This window comes from Cyclopterus lumpus, chromosome 6 (genome assembly GCF_009769545.1).
Source record: "Cyclopterus lumpus isolate fCycLum1 chromosome 6, fCycLum1.pri, whole genome shotgun sequence".
Taxonomy (NCBI): Eukaryota; Metazoa; Chordata; class Actinopteri; order Perciformes; family Cyclopteridae; genus Cyclopterus; species Cyclopterus lumpus.
Window position 1 is genome coordinate 6,617,244 of NC_046971.1, and position 16,576 is coordinate 6,633,819.

General features: G+C 42.8%; 1 protein-coding gene across 1 annotated transcript in view; it reads right to left on the bottom strand.

The window, feature by feature from the left end:
• Positions 1-4,737: 4,737 nt before the first annotated feature.
• Positions 4,738-16,576, bottom strand: part of wnt7bb (wingless-type MMTV integration site family, member 7Bb) — a 28,670-nt gene continuing 16,831 nt past the window's right edge. The window contains exons 3-4 of the mRNA XM_034534551.1: positions 5,120-5,191; positions 4,738-4,796 (exon numbers count right to left, since the gene is read on the bottom strand). Coding sequence (XP_034390442.1) covers positions 4,738-4,796; positions 5,120-5,191 — 131 coding nt within the window. The remainder of the gene's footprint in view (positions 4,797-5,119; positions 5,192-16,576) is intronic.

A 16,576-nucleotide genomic window follows, 5' to 3' on the forward strand; every position in this document is an offset into this window, starting at 1 on the left:
TTTACTTTCTTTCCTGTCTTCTTTCCCCTCATCTAATTGCTGCCAGTGGTAGACTCAGGCCATGTGAAGGGCGGAAAGAAAATACAAAGGGCACCAGATGCATGCGGTTGGGCACCAGCATGCAGAAGGCTTTCTAGCATGTAGAGAAGCCTATATGGCACTGCATCACATTTTCTCTGATTAAGGGCACCCATTAGTGCACTTCCTCTCACGTTATTGCTGAAAGGGCACCCTAAAGGGCAATATTTGATGTGTTCTCCACTGGAAGGGCATCCCAGTGGGCACTTATTATGTTTTATCTAAGGTAGGGGCATCCTATGGGAAGGAACGTTATCATGTTTCCTCCACTGGGAAGGTATCCAAGAGGGCACTTTATTATGTTTTCACTGCTGGAAGGGCATCCAATAAGGCACTTTATCATGTTTCCTCGACTGGAAGGGCACCCTAGAGGGCACTTCTTCATGTTTTCTCCACTGAAGGGACATCCAAGAGGGCACGTTATCACGTTTTCACTGCTGGAAGGGCATCCAATAGGGCACTTCTTTATGTTGTCTCCACTGGGAAGGTATCCAAGAAGGCACATTATCACATTTTCACCACTGGAAGGGCATCCAATAGGGCACTTTATCATGTTTCCACCACTGGAAGGGCACCCTAAAGGGCACTTCTTTATGTTGTCTCCACTGGGAAGGTGTCCAAGAGGGCACATTATCACGTTTCCACCTCTGGAAGGGCATCCAATAAGGCACTTTATCATGTTTCCTCCACTGGAAGGGCACCTTAGAGGGCACTTCTTCATGTTTTCTCCACTTGGAAGGTATCCAAGAGGGCACTTTACTATGTTTCCTAAACTGGAAGAGCACCCGAGAGGGAACTTCTTCATGTTTTTTCTACTGGGAGGGTATCCAAGAAGGCACTTTATCATGCTTTCTTGACTAGAAGGGCACCCCCAGAAGGCACTTTGTTATGTTATGTCTACCATAGGGGCCTCCATGGGGGCACTTGAGCATACCTTCTCCACTGGAAGGGCATCTTAGAGGACACGTGTTGCACTTTTCAACCAGTCAACCAGTGATCACAACCATCTATTTCTTCTCATTTTTTGTTTTTGAATCGCTGCAAAAGTTTCAGCAGCCGCCAATCTGCTTTTATAGTTTATAGTTTATAGTTATTATGCAGATCTGTTCTTTTTGGATGACAAGGTGTTGTTACTGGAACAATGTAGAGGATTGGCTGCTCCTGGATTTGACCGAACCCACCTCTTTCATTGGTCTATGAAAGAGGTGCTGAGCTGCTGTTCTGTTGTTGCTCCATAGTCTGAACCACTCATGTTTGCATGTGTGTAACTCAGCCAAACAGGAGCTGCCCCAGTTAAAAGGCACTGTTCACCCCTTTCATCCTGTGCTGCCTTGAGCATGCCATTGTTGGCAGTCCGCTAACAAGGCCTGTCTCCCTGCATCACTGGCCCCGTACTGAAAACACAGATGCTGGGTGGAGATGACGCAGCTTTATATCTTCTCTCTCCACCAAAAGTAATGCAAGAGTGGCATTGTGGCATCAAACCGTTCCATTAAAATGCATTTGCAATTGTCTTGGTTCACAGGTAGTCGTTTGTCCGATGGATCGGTTGCCAAAAGAGGGCGGGGCTTGTGGGCTTGTGAGGGGAAAAGAGGAGAGGAGGAGAACGGAAATGGGAATGCAAAAAAAAAAAAGTTAGCATGCTGCAAAATAGCAAAAAACTTCTTTGTTGAGATGGACAATAAATAAATAATAACACTTAATCATAAGGTATTGTGGTTTAGTTTATGTCTGTGTTTCTACTGTATGTAAATCCAATGAACTGTGAGCCACCAGGGCACAGGTGGCAAGGCAAGAGGATACTGGGCCCAGTTCTACCACCCAGCAAGAGCCAAACTCATTGGGGTTCAGGTGAGGCGGCCATGCTTTGCAGAGGTAGCGTTAACAGAATATTTTACGGCATCGAACAATTTTTTTTTTTTAAACAATGACAGAAAAATCAGAAAAAGCTGGAGGCCTTGGAGCGTCTGTGACCTCTAGGGGTCAGCGAGTGTTTGCTGGTGTGCCGCCGCTGGTGCAGTAGGAGCGCATGGTGCAAGATTTCCTCCCGGTGAAGCGAGTGTTTGAAGGATCAGGAAACGCCACGTTCAGTCTGGTGAAATATACTTTCATATCCTGTGAAAAGATGAACGGTGAAAGGTGAACCGCGCACAGCACGCGAAGAAATAGGCTCGACCTCAAATCCTCCATGTTTGTCAGAGAGATGGAGAGACCATGTGGTACGTAGTACATCTCTCACCGCGAGGTCATGTGGTTCAGCCGGCGCTCCACGGTGATGCAGCAAGGTGTATGACATCTGCTGAGGAGGAAGGCTTAATGCTCGGTCGTCATGGCCACGAGGAAATGAACCCACATAAACAGTGTTTGTTTTCTGGAGCACACGCACACTTCAGGTAATGGCTAATCTCTTATCTGAAGAATCACAAGTATGTGCTCCAAGTTTAAATAAAACGTGGGGATCCATGTGGAGTTGGGTGCCTATATGGAGTTACATGCTTTGCGTCATAGAGGAAATTGTAAGATTATGCCTTAGGCCTGGCCAGTAGTAATTACTGAAGAAGTGGCCTATAATCTGTGGTTGGTCTGTGATGTGTGTGAGTATTACTGTAATTGTGTGGAGGCCGGGGTGGCATTGTTGCACATATTTTGGTACTCTTCTATAAAGGTTTGTGGCCAGTCCCATGCGTATGATATGCACTTCACACCTCACCTTTAAGACACTAATTCATTTTTGATCTGAAATATGGTATGATAAAAAGACAGTCAGTCAAATACTGTGGCTGCAGAATGAAAACAAAGTGCCGATTCACTATAATATAATTTATTTTGAGGCTTGTGAAAGACCCAATGGTTTACTCATCATAAATCCCCAAAACATCTCTGCAGAAATAACATTTTGATAATCATCCATCAACTATTGGAATGGAAATGGGGGACCTCAACTATAAAACGACACAGACTAGTAATTTACGAACGTACACAAAACTAAATAAAACAGTTCATAAGTTGCCAGAGGACAATAAAAAACCCTTTTTTCACAGTCCTGCCTTCAAGATCACTGGCACGCGTTTGATGACTCGTCAGTTTTTCTTGGCTCTTAGTTCGTCCGGCTTTCGTCGCCTCTGAAAATGATTAATGAGTATCGAAGTTATATTTACCAGCCATCCATAATCTTTGTGTCATTAAGGCTTGATAAAAAGCCCTGGTTTAGAAGAGAGCACCTGCTCTACCTGCCATCAGCTCCTCATGTGCTGCGTGCAGCTGCTTCCTTGGCCGACACCATCGCTGGTTCAGGTCCAGGCCCTGAAGCCCTGTACCATCAACACTCACTCAGAGCTACCGCATTAAGGTTGGTGACAAATGACCCCCGAGGTCATGGCTCATCATAACACCTCACAGACAGCTCAGAACATCTTGTTCCAGGCAGAGCTTTGATGCTTGCCAGCCTCATTCACCACAAGAGGAGGCCGAGTGTTAGATGCATCTGCTGTTGCAATCAGGGATTTCCCAGGTGAAGTCATTGGGTGAAAACAATGGTGAATTTACAGGAAGAGGATGAATGGATATAGTTTTTTTGGGGTCTGACACCTACGTATTTTTGAGTTGCACCACCAACAACCCTTTCCCAAATATACAACATACGAAGATGCGTCTGGGTAGGCAACTGTGGAGAAACCAGCAAGATTGATTGCTTGCCCGTCAGAATACCAAGAAACATAACAAAATAAGCTATTCAAATAAATTGTCTACCCTAGCTTTAAGTCAATAAAAATAAACTTTTTATGACTCATTTCGGCTGAAAGCATTCATAACTTGACGTGAAAACCTTCAAGCACCCTTTAATCTACATTACACTGGAGGGAATGCTAATGTGAGGCCGTTTGCACGTCGCCTTTATCTGCAAATGGTCCACGGTGTCGAATCCAAAATGATTTTACACATAACTTCTCAGATGGTTTGGTGTCATGTGAATTTGTTCAGCACAGTTTGCTAGTTTTCTCAATTTTGCTGGAAAAATTAATTTTGAATTACGGATTATTGCAGGTTTAAAATGTTAAGTTACACTCTCACCTCGTTCTGAAACGCTCTCAGTTGAAACACGGTGCCTTTATTTGAACCGACGTTAGCAAACAAGACTCAGAAGATTGGCTATTTTCTCGGTAATCCTGAGATTCTCGTGCGATCTCGCCAGATTCCAGATGCCATGCAAGGTGACCAATTTGGAAATACTCCCGCTTTTTACCACCAAAGATCAATACAAAATAAAAAAGTATAGTAACATTCATTTCTTCCAATGTTTGTATTGTTGCTTAAGACAACCCTTACGCATTAAAGTTAGCTTTACCTAAAACTGTGTTGCTTTTATTCATTGATACTACCAGTGTTATGTCATAAGCTGTGTGATATCCTTCATGGCCCCTGTTTATTTCAACGTGGGAATAGAAGGTCTGTTTGCTCGTGATGGAAAGGAGAGGAGAGGACAAGAGTGATACAAGAGAGGTGAGGGGGAGTGTTTTGTTTGAGAAACGCACGTTCTTTTTCAGAAGACCTTCTCTCTCTCTCTCTCTGTCTCTAGCCTGTCCCGAGTTTCTCTTCCATTGGTGCTGATTTATGGTCTGGTCTGTTGCTATGGACACGGACACGCACAGTGGTTCTTCATCACTCTGAGTGGACGAAGACGGCGCTGCCAGAACCTGGTCTGGACTCGGAGCCAAGCACTAATGCGAGCACAAAAATGACCCGCGGTAACTGTAACCTAAACCTGCCGGGCTAAGAACGCACGAGTAGCCAGTGCGGGTGCATCATGTCAAAGACGGCACGAATTGGATCAGTAACCCGATCGAATAACAATCGCCAGCCAATGGCCTTTTTGTTGAGTGACCCGACTTCACATCTACTCCTGCTCTCTTGCTACGCTACCTATCCGCTAACATGCAGTCTAATTACCGCATAATGACTTAATGAGAGCTGCGGCTTCGACTCAGCAGGATACAACGGTTCTGTTTTACATCCAGTAGCATGCTCCTGCAGCGTGACTCACCCATGCTTGGGTCCCAGGGCTTGGTTCCGTGCATGCTGGGAGACAGAGTGCAGGCCTGCCCGCCCAAACTGACTGATTGACACAGAGACGAATGAAGGGAGAGTGCGGTTTAAGAGGAAAGGTGGAATTAAGGGTGAGATAGAGTACAGTTGTTCTGGAAGTTGGAAAGGGAATTAGATAGCGGGCCTCACAGGAAACTGTGAGGTTTTCACCAATTCTTTCACTTAATTTGTTAATGAATACTATAATAACAGCATGCCAACAATATATAAAATGATCTGTACATACACACAATATTGACTGAAGCATGCACAATCAGTTTAAAGTGTTTTCGTGCCTCCTGATCCTTCTTTGTCTTTTTGTCTTCAATATTTAATGGTGCACTAATACAGGGGAAACCTGCAGGCAATATATGTATAAGTATCTAGTTGAAGGTGACCTATCATGCTCATTTTCATGCTCACTAGAACATGTGTACATGCATTTAATGCTCAAAAACACATTATTATTCTCATACATTCTGTCAGAATATACTTGTACTCACAAATAGAGTATTTAGAGATATTGTTATGCCCTATGATTGAAATGTTTAAGTCAGCATTGTTTCAGTGACATAAGAATCTTTGTGAGGCACATTTTTCACTGCATAATTAACAAAGATATGTGGTTTACTTATGAATTTCTTGGCCAAGATCTCTGGAATGAACAGTGTCCGCCGGGAAAAGAAAACATCCCATCCGTCCAGCCCCCCTGGCGGCCACACAGTCCGGGGTCAGGCAATGTTTAACCTCAGAGATTCTCTAATCCGTTCTTAATGCTGGCTCACTCTTCCACTTAAATGGTCTGCATGTCTGAAGCTAAGCTGACAAGATGGAGGTATTGACATGAATCCAGCAATAAAGGGCTGCCGGCTCCAGTTTGTAATTCCCTCTGAGGCCAGTTGGCTTATGCAAATAGTGGACCACCCGTTACCGAAGAGGACGGATTAGAAACCCACTGTAATGAGCCTGCAGTCACTTTGGTGGAATAAAAGTGTGAATAAAATGATTTTTTTTTCATTGTCCAATAGCATAAAGGGTTGAATATAGATTACCAATAAATGCTTGTTGTTCAAATCTGACAAAAATACTCTCTGCTTGCTCTTCTGTTAGATGCTGTTTGATTTTCCTTCAGACACTGCACATGTCATGATTTTCAATTTATTTTCTTTATCATAAAACAACATTTTTACTTTCACTAACGGATTATAATTCACTGGACCTGCAGCACTAACTCGCTCCCGGTGTAAGCAATAAGAGGACGCTGTATTGTAACAATAGAGATCCATCAACAGAGTGTGTACATGACGGATGAGAGCCCCAGAGTGTGTCCCTGGCAGGAGTGCTGTTGGAATGGATTGGCAGTCAGGCGCATCCACTCTCACTGGATGAGGAGGAGACACACCTGCAGTCGTGCCATATTCCTCTCTCATCACTTCCACAGAGTGTCCCTCACAAGGACCAACACACTCTTCTTACACACTCGGACGCTATATGTGTATGTGTGTGTGTGTGTGTGTGTGTGTGTCATCCATGCACATGTAGCCGCAGGTTACAAAGTAAAGATTTGGTTCTCTTTTGCCGTTCTACAAGTGTCAGTTAGTTTCATAGACAAAAAAAATCACGACAAAAAACGGTGGTTTTATTTATTCCTTTGTGACCGAAAGGAACTCTTTGCCTCGGTCACTCATTTTTGTTTCCTTATGATATTTAATGTGTGTGTGTGTGTGTGTGTGTGTCTGTGTGTGTGTGCGCTTACAGCTTCAGAATTGATCTTTTTGGGGGTTTTGTTGACACCCTATTGTGACTGTATTAAATGTCATTACTGTTCATGTAAATATATTATGTATGTAACCAAAATAAATAAAAATTGATTACCATCAGTCCACTGTGACAGTCTCCGTACTGTACGATCTTTTAAACAACTCATTGAAACAAGCTTTTATAAGAATTGTCTCCTTTAAAGAGAACAACAAATACCTCTGATTGATTGATTGATAAATACTGCACAGATTTTGTGGTAGAAGTACAGCTCAGTTTAAGGTCTCAGCCATTAAAGCAGGCGGACCACGCGCTCCTCTCCGACCTGTGTCCACCTGCTCTGATTAATAACTCAGCTCCGTGACTAGAACATTAGGACTCTGTGACAAATGGGCAGATCTAAAAGGTTTTTGGACAGTTAAGTGTACACTTAGTGGAATGCTTAATGAGATACACTCTGTAGCTGTGGAGGTGGTTGAGTGTGTGTGTGTAAAATTGACTCCATGGATCTGTGGTAATCAATTAGGAGACATTAGGCCGCAAAGGGAACCGATGCCAGGAGAGTATTTCAGTCCAATTCGATCTAAAATGTGTGGAAGTCTGAGTTCGAGCCAGACGGATGCGAGAGGTGTCCTTGTAATTTTGCTCTTTAATGTTTTTTTCGATTGGCAGATGTTTTCTTTTTATAGCGGGTTCATCCACAGAGCATTGGGTTGTGCTTCCTTCCAAACACAGGGGGGGGGGGGGGGGGGGGGGGGGGTTGAGACTTTGCACGCCATTTTATTTGTGTTTGGCTTCTTGTGAGGCGCATTTTTATTTTTATTTATTTTTTTACAAAGTTGGGTGAGTTCATGTGTCATGCCTGCGGCCCAGCCTATGAGCTCAGCGTGTACTCTCTAACATGTGATTAGCAAATTAAGAGAACGTTATGCTCTTGGCACACACGGAACGGCAACGTTCAGCTTTCTGTAGAAGGATGATTTATTTCAGGAAGAAGAAAATTAAAACTATGGTGAAGATACATTTCAGGAAATAAAAAAAAAAAGGCAAAAAGACAACCAAACCACCTGCTCTTAATTTCACTGGAATAGGATCAAAACATGGTTTGCTAATCAGGGACAGATGATCTTAATGTGCAATCTGTACTTTGTTAAAAAACTTCCAAACTCAAAATGGACTTGTGCACTTCTTAAGAGAGCAGTGAAGCCTTTCAACTGTAACAACCAAACATGTTGTGAATTAGGACCCCGATGCCAAATTGAACCTCAAGCCAGTCCGGTGTTGACCTTTGAACTTGCCTTTACCCACCAGCTTGATGTTGTCACTCCCTTTTCCTCGGTGCCGTGCCGTGTGCATGTGTGTGTGTGTGTGTGTGTGTGTGTGTGTGTGCACTCTGGTGGGTGTTCGTTCATCTTCCTGTGGTTGCTGTGAGGATATTGGAGGCTGTCATGCAGACATGCATGGGAAAGGCTTGTGCACGGCCTCGTGCATTTGGCAACGCAGGTTTGGGCTGTTCTTATTTGCGTTTGCTTAGTCCCGGGACAGAATTCACGGACCTGCAGCCAGCGTTTAATTGGTAAACACGATCATGTTTTTCTCGAAAAACACATTTTATTGCCGTCACCTTGGCCTGTGAGGGAAAAGAGATGGAAAGATACGTATTTATTTCGCAGATTAGCCGTCACGGCACATTACGCGCTCGCTATAAATGTGCCAGCGGTTGTAATGGAACTCATAAATGATATTAAAAACAATTTTGATTAGGTGCTCATGCTCTAAATGAGCTTTTCCTATTGCTTTAAATGAGCTTTTTTTTTTTAGATCATTTAGATTGTTGCTTTAAATCATATGGTTTTGAAACTTCCAACTGAGTTCCTCACAGACACACCTATACACACACACGCACGCACACACACGCACGCACACACACACACACACACACGCTATATCTGTGTGGAAATGTTGCCCCTGCTTAAGAACACACTCCTGCCAGGTGTTTGAAGCTCCTTGAGCCCTTTTGTAATGTTTAACTAGATGTTGTGACTCTTTTGGATGTGAGGGTGGTCATGAGGGCGGGGGGGAATTCATGAGTTAGGCAGCACACACACACATTGACATAGTCACATGCATGCTGGATGATACTCGCACTCATATAACACACACGCACACACACACACACACACACACACACACTCCTTACTCTAACAGCCCGAGGGATTAGTAATGGTTTCTTGGCAATGAGCCTGGTTTCTAGCACCACTCATCGTCGGGATCCCATATCGAGGGGATTTTCACTTCACCTCACACTGTTTTTCTTGCACTACTAAACTCATATGTTTTCACCCTGACAGTGCGTGTTGTAAGGAGAGTGGTCGTTGCAATCAGGGTAAAACACGAGGAGAGTTCAAGAGGGGACCGCACGTTTGTCCGGTTTGTGGTTATAAATTGTGTGCTCTGTATTTCTGCTGCTTTCACAACAAATCCACTAATGGTTTTACAGCCTGCCGGTCGCCATGGTAGCGCTGGAAGCCAAAAGAAGTGGACCCCGGAGGGACAATATGAGTGTCTTCAGGATTAAGACCACAGGGCTATTTTTCATTTCACCTTTGGGCCGCTGAACAAGAGAGTAATGGGGAGCATTGCCTCTCCCAGCATCTAATCTCCCTGTAGCACTTGAGGCCATGCAGCAGAGTGGGAGGATAGTTTCTGTGGGTCTGGGCATGTGTGTGTGTGTGTGTGTGCGTGTGTGTGTGTGTGTGTGTGTGTGTGTGTGTGAGAGTGAGTAAGGACCAGATGATGCATGCTAACAAGTGAAGCCACAGAATATTAAGCACGAGCAAGAGTCCTCAGTCAAACCAGTATCAGCATTCATGACATGTCTTCACTTGAACAGCAACACACAACAAGCCACCTGAACTCATTTCTAATCACATTTGTATGTTTTCTAAAAAAAAATGTTTTCTTTTATTTTCTTAAAGGGAAAATCCAGTTTTCATCAACTTGAATCACAAGTGTAAGGAGGTATCCCTCGCACCTCGTGGTGAACTACATATACTTCCAGATACAAAGTATATATATATACTTCAAAAACTACTAGCACAGTTACACACCGTGCGGTTTCCACCGACTGCCACTGTACAAAAAAGGGAGTCTCAACCAGTTACTGGGATGTTTTCATGGTTTTGGACGTGCTTGTGTTTCCTGACACTGGTCCTGATTCATCTCTGAATCAGTCATTCTCAACCTGGAGGAGGACGGGACCTCCAAAAGGAGTCAGGAGATGAATTTGAGGTCACTAGATGAGTTACAGGATAATGGAAAAAAATGTCAAACTTGTTTTTCTTTTCTCCTCAAATTTATTTAGTTTATTTTGGGACTTTTTCCTAATAATTGTTTATTTTTTTATTAACTGAATCACCATTAAGTAACCACTAATCTTCCCAGGATCCACAGAAAGGACAATATATTATTCAAATAATACATGACATAAAACATACTGTTTAAATAGTACATTCAGAATGGCAACATATTCTTGTTGTCTTAGGTTTCTAAATGTTTAAGAGAAAATCCCTTTTTTTTTTTAAAACTCCTCACGACTGATACACCTGTGACACGGGGTCAAATGTACACATTGGACATTTTTGGGTGGACGAAAGCAAAAAAGGTTACCAGCTAATTGGATCTTCACTGCAGCTTCCGTCAGATATTCCTCTCCTCTCCGGTCATAGCGCCTAATTACAAGAAATGTACACGCAGTCGGCATCGTACTGGGATTTCCTCAACTTTCTCATTATGGCTGTTACATGAAAAAAAAAAAACTAAAGAAAGAAATATCTATGATGGACAAGTCTGTTGTATCACCGTTAAAAACCTGTGTGGACGTCAGTGTTGACGTCTTTGGGGATGCAAAATCGCCCCCGAGCGAGAAAGACTTACAAGACTCCACTTTCTAGTGCGTTGCACCTCCAGCCATACTGGACTGAGTGGTTACCTGGGACAAAATACACATACAAATACACCTGCAGATACACACACACACACACACACACACACACACACACACACACACACACACACACACACACACACACACACACACAGACATGACCATGCACATCATGTTTAATGGTTTCTGTGGAAAGCTGCCAAACTCCATTTTTTTTCTCGACCGCTTGCCTCTCTCCTCTGATCAGCTCTCTCCATCCCTCATTCTCTGAAACCTCCCGTCCACGATCGTTTACCACTACCTTCCTTATGAAACACACTACCGAACGTAGAGGAAAGAGAAAAACAGGAAAAACAATCTCCCGAGAGTGAAAACGCAGAACAGGCCTGGAGACACACTGCCATCTTATGTAATCTTCCCCATTGACTAAAAGCACCTCCACTTTATTCGTTGGCATTTTTCCTTTTCTGATTTAAACACAGATGTCATGACTAAGGTTCTTGCAACAGGCTTGCACAGAGAGCAGTGGAGCTGGGGGGGGGGCAACATGGTCAGGAATGTGGGGGAGCGTCTTCAAGTTGATAAAAGTGTGTCTGCCTATGTGTCAGATGGATTTGTACTTCACTGTGCAACAATCTATTTTCTGGAAAAGTGATGTTTTAAGATGCAGACGATAGCACACAGAGATGTGGGTGAGAATGATGTCATCGCAATGCCTTTTAATGGACCGTTTCAACACACTGATAATGGCCTCCAACGGTGAAGATTAGTGTTTGAAGCATTAGGTTATGTATGAGAATTAATATCAGTGCCTATGACTCCATCGGTGTCCTGACATCAAGTCAACGTTGACTTATTTTGTCTTACTTTTGTTACATAACTGGTGTACTTACCTAATACCAGTTACGTAACAAGCATATTTATCTCGCGGAACAAACGTACTCATTTAAACCCAAACCACGATCTTTTCCTAAACCTAACCAAGTGTATTGTTGCGTAAGTAAACCAAAAAATGTCGTAAACCAAAAAATGTTGTATACCCAAAAAATGTCGTAAACCAAAAAAATTTCGTAAACCCAAAAATGTCGCAAACCAAAAAATATCGTAAACCCTAAAAATGTCGTAAACTATGTTAGAAGTTTCTTTTAAAAAGACACTTTGCGTTTAATGAGCAAAAAAACTCACACGCAGTTACTGACAAGTCCAAAGAAATGACACTCGAGGGCTACCCAGAGTGTCATATTTAGAAGCGTCAACATTCAACTTGGAGTATGTATCCTTCAAATAATGTTATGTTGACCTTTTTATTAACCACAACCAAAACCCTTCCCTTTTGAGTGTTTTAGTGACATAACCCTAACCATAAGCTACTTGCCATAAGATGTTGTTCTCTAACCTTAAAAATTGTTCTCGAACATAAGAATTTAAATGTCTGAATCATCTCATATTGACTTTATTGTGTGGCAAAGCGCTTGAAATGATGTTAGTATCCAGCTTTGCGTCTTTTATAATAATAATAATAATGCATTTAATTTATATAGCGCTTTTCATAATACTCAAAGACACTTCACATAATTAAAACATCCTAAAAGCTAAAAATAAATAAATAAGAATAGCTAAAATACAGGTAAAACAAATAAAACAAATAAATAGGGACTTTGAGTCGCTCGGACCCTGATAAGAAAACAAAAACAAAAACAAACAATCACACATTAAAAGCAGTTCTGAACAGGTGGGTTTTGATTTGCGGTTTGAATGAGGAAAGATCAGTGCAGTCTCGGATGAGTTTGGGGAGAGAGTTCCAGAGGGAGGGGGCAGATATGGAGAAGGCTCTGTCACCCAACGTTATTTTTATTTAGCCACTAAACCAATAGCAAAACTTATAATATTGAATCACCAAACCTATGCAATGCAAAGCAGCATACTAGTCGTGCATGCAATGTTGGAGACGATCCAGCGCTACATTCATACTGTACATGGAAGCTGCCCAGTCCTTTGCAGATGTGGACTTTTAAGTTAAGGACCACTCTGCTGACAAAGGTTCCGTGCTGTAACATCGCATTAGTAACTGAGAAGAGCAGCGTTTCAGCTGATAGACGTGAGCTTGTTTGCCACTTGAAGATTTTTCCATGCGCACTTGCAAACACCCCTTCTCCAACAATCAGTGCTCGCGTTTCTTGATTCGCGTTTCGGTCGAGGATACGAAGCTCTCGACGTGCAGCGGGATCAATGAAGTGAACGCTTGTGGATGACGCAGGATGAACTGAATCAGATGGATGTGGTTTTTGATCTGGAAGCTGAACTAGAGCGACGTCAAACACTTCCTGTCCCCCCATTGTAATCTCACCTTTCACAAAAACCGCCCAGACACAATGGAATCAGGCCATTTAATACATCCTTTGATGTCATTATGAAGGAAAAATGGCATTGTTGTTTCACTGCTGCAACACATCTGTCTCCTTCCTTTCTCCCCCAGATGTTTCTGGGTGGACTCCGTGGAGTTCATAAATCAGTCAATATTTTTGACCATAAAAATTATTATTTGATGTTGAGACTTTGTTCTCGCATCATGCAATGATAATGAATTTTATCCTCCACCAAATCAATTGTCTTGACCGAGGCTTTTTACGCCCATATTAGAATTGTGTCTAGAGTTACAGTATGTATGTGGTACAGTAGCTTTGAAAAAAAAATGAGTGTGTTTCCATTAACTGGTTTGGAGGCAATCAAGTCTGGACTTGGCTTTCATCCGCTGCATATCCATAAACAAAACAACTTGCCACGGCCATCTAAATCAACCTACCAGAAATAATAAGTAGCAGGAATTTGTTCTGATTGGGAAAGTTTCAGTTGTTCCTTTATGTCAGCTATTGGACAATCGTTCCCACATTAATGCAATATCCGGAAAGAAGGCGAAAGTTAAAATAATTTATTGGGAAAAGGCATTTCCATATCCCACTTAACTCATGAACTATTTTTTTACAGAAAAAAAACAAACATCTCAAGCGAGCGTTAAAACTTTTTTGCACAATTGAAAAAAGGTTTTATCCAATTTCACAGTTAATACAGTTGATTATAATGTGGAAAACCACATATATATATATATTGTTTAATGCCCATTTCTCATCAGATAAGTCAATACTTAACATGTACTGTACATGTAAATCACCTCTGACCTACATCGTTTACTTAGTATCTCCATTATCACACACAACTGGTGTTCTGCCTTTAATCATATTAACAAATGTCTCTTTCTGAAGTACTTTGTGTGGCACAATGCACGTCAATGGCAGCTCCTTGTATGCCCATGTTTTCTCTGCATGGGAATTATTTGGAAAATGTCTCTTTTTCATGAAAATGGTGGTGATTTAATCGATGCATCGACATGTGTACTGTATCATATATCGCAGAGGCCTCAGTTAAAATGTTTTAGTTCATCCCATCTCCAACTTCCCATGGTTCATTTGCACTCAGGAGGAAAAAAACTGGGGCAAAAAGGGGGGAAAGCTGGGAAATGTGTCCTTGGCCAGGTCATGGGTTTCCTCACCAACCTGCCTGGAGTGGACACTCCTTCACCTCCACCCCCACCCCCCCCACCCCCGTGCTTCACGGAGCCCTAGGACTCCCCAACAACACATAGGATTAATCCATGTAATAAAGCGGGTGGCTGAATGGGTTTTTGTAGTGAGCAGAAAGGAGGTAATGCTCTGTGTTTTCTAAATGGGGGAGCGGAGGCCCTTTCAGAGGGAAAACATGCTGATTACTGTATTGTAAAATGGCTTTTGATTCCCCCTGCCTGCTCTAATCCCCGGGACACAACAGTGGCCCTGTCTCCCACCAATGGCAATTGAACCTCTAAGGAGACTTGTATTGCCAGCGAGCAGGGTTTAATTGTGAACTCGATCAGTTATTGAAGAAGCCAGGGCCCGCTCAATTGGAGACTGGTGGGCCGGTCCTCCACTGCTTTTGACCGTTGTGCCTCTTTCTTCCGAGACTGTGGTTCTCAGTTTGTTGTTTGCAATGCATAGGCCAGGGATGAATACAGGTTCCCCCGCTATAGAGTTCTTTCTTTTCCCTCCCAAGTTCTTCCTCCTCTTCTACCGCTGGCTTCCAGGGAACGCAATTAAATTGGGGAACTTTATGGGACGATGGAGCAGCGGTGGGTGGAGTGGAGGAGGAGGGGGGGGAGGGGGGGGGGGGGGGGGGGGGGGGGGGAGCGGGCCGGCGAGGCTATTATCCGTCCCGTGGGGTTGAATGGCTGGCCCCCCTCAGCGAACACAAAAGGAGTGGTCACAGTCGAACTGGAGAGCGGCCCCATCTGAAGAATGGTGGCCGGTCCCCGCTGGCTTTACGTCTAAGGATGTTCACACCGCAAACCCTCATGGTCTCAATAGTGACATATTTCTTTATCCTCAAATAGATATTTAAAAGACGTATTAGAAAGGTCAGTTGAGTTTTTATGGATGGGATCAACTGATTTGATTATCGCTATTGTGGAATAGTTGGCAAACTTAGATAGTCAGTTAAAACGTTCCAATTAAATTATCAATCTTTTATCTGTTTCAGATCTCCGTCAAATGGGACAAAACGGGCATATTGTTGATTGTAACAGACTAAACCAGTGGTTCTCAACCTGAGGCTCGAGACCACCCAATGGGTCCCAGGGGAAATCTAAGGAGCCAAAAAATGTATCAAAGGTATATAGAAAAGAGGAAAACATATTTCAGTTTTGTTTTTTAAGCATTTTTTTGCTTTTTTTCTTATGAAATATGAAACACTATCACCTGTTGACGCAAAGAAAAATACTTCAAATCACTACATAAAGAGGACTAACTAACTCTTCGTTCTTCAGATTGAGAATAGCACTAACAGCACTAACGGCGCAAAGAATGGCAACAGCGCTGACAGGACGAACTGTGTTTGCCTAAGGGGGAACAACCCTGTGTTTAACTTCACAAAGCTATGAATTGTGGGTAGGTGTGGCAGAAATACAGACGTACGGAAAGTGTGCATGAAGTTGCTCAAAATGTCTGCGAGAGCGACCTCAAAGCACGTGACGGTTCGACACCGGGGGCAGCACGAAGGCGCCAAAGTCCTTGAGTGTGGAGACTTTGTGATATTTCTGCTCCAATTATAGTGGTGGGATTTATTATTCGATAATGAAATAATGTGTTGCAGCCCTCAAAGAATTATGGATGAACTTCAGCAAGTTGTGATTAAAATAGTGAGGACACAAAAAACAACAAGACAAAACACACACACACACACACTTCAGGCTGATATAGACCATATTTCATGTTTTTTCCTGCGTGTTTACCTGCCATCAGTAACTCTCATGACCCATCAGATACAGCAACTCCCACCTGTCCTGCAATCACCTCATTCCCCTCACCTTAGATTTCCTGCCTGCACCTCATCATCCACTATATATGTATAAAATAAGATAAGATAATCCTAATAAAGGATTATCTTATCTTATCTTATATGTTGGCCCAGATCCATTGACCCTCTGCTATGTTGTGTGGTGTGTTTTGCCTGCGGCTCTCCAGCATTTAACTCAGTACTGCACAGTATTTCATTGCTCCTGTTCCTTATTAATGGCTAAACAATTCAGCATAACGGTGACGAAAAGGAAAAAAATGACATTCCCAGAAAAACTCTTGGCATAATCTATGTAGTTATCCAATTGGTTTCTTTTCTGACACCCCTTAT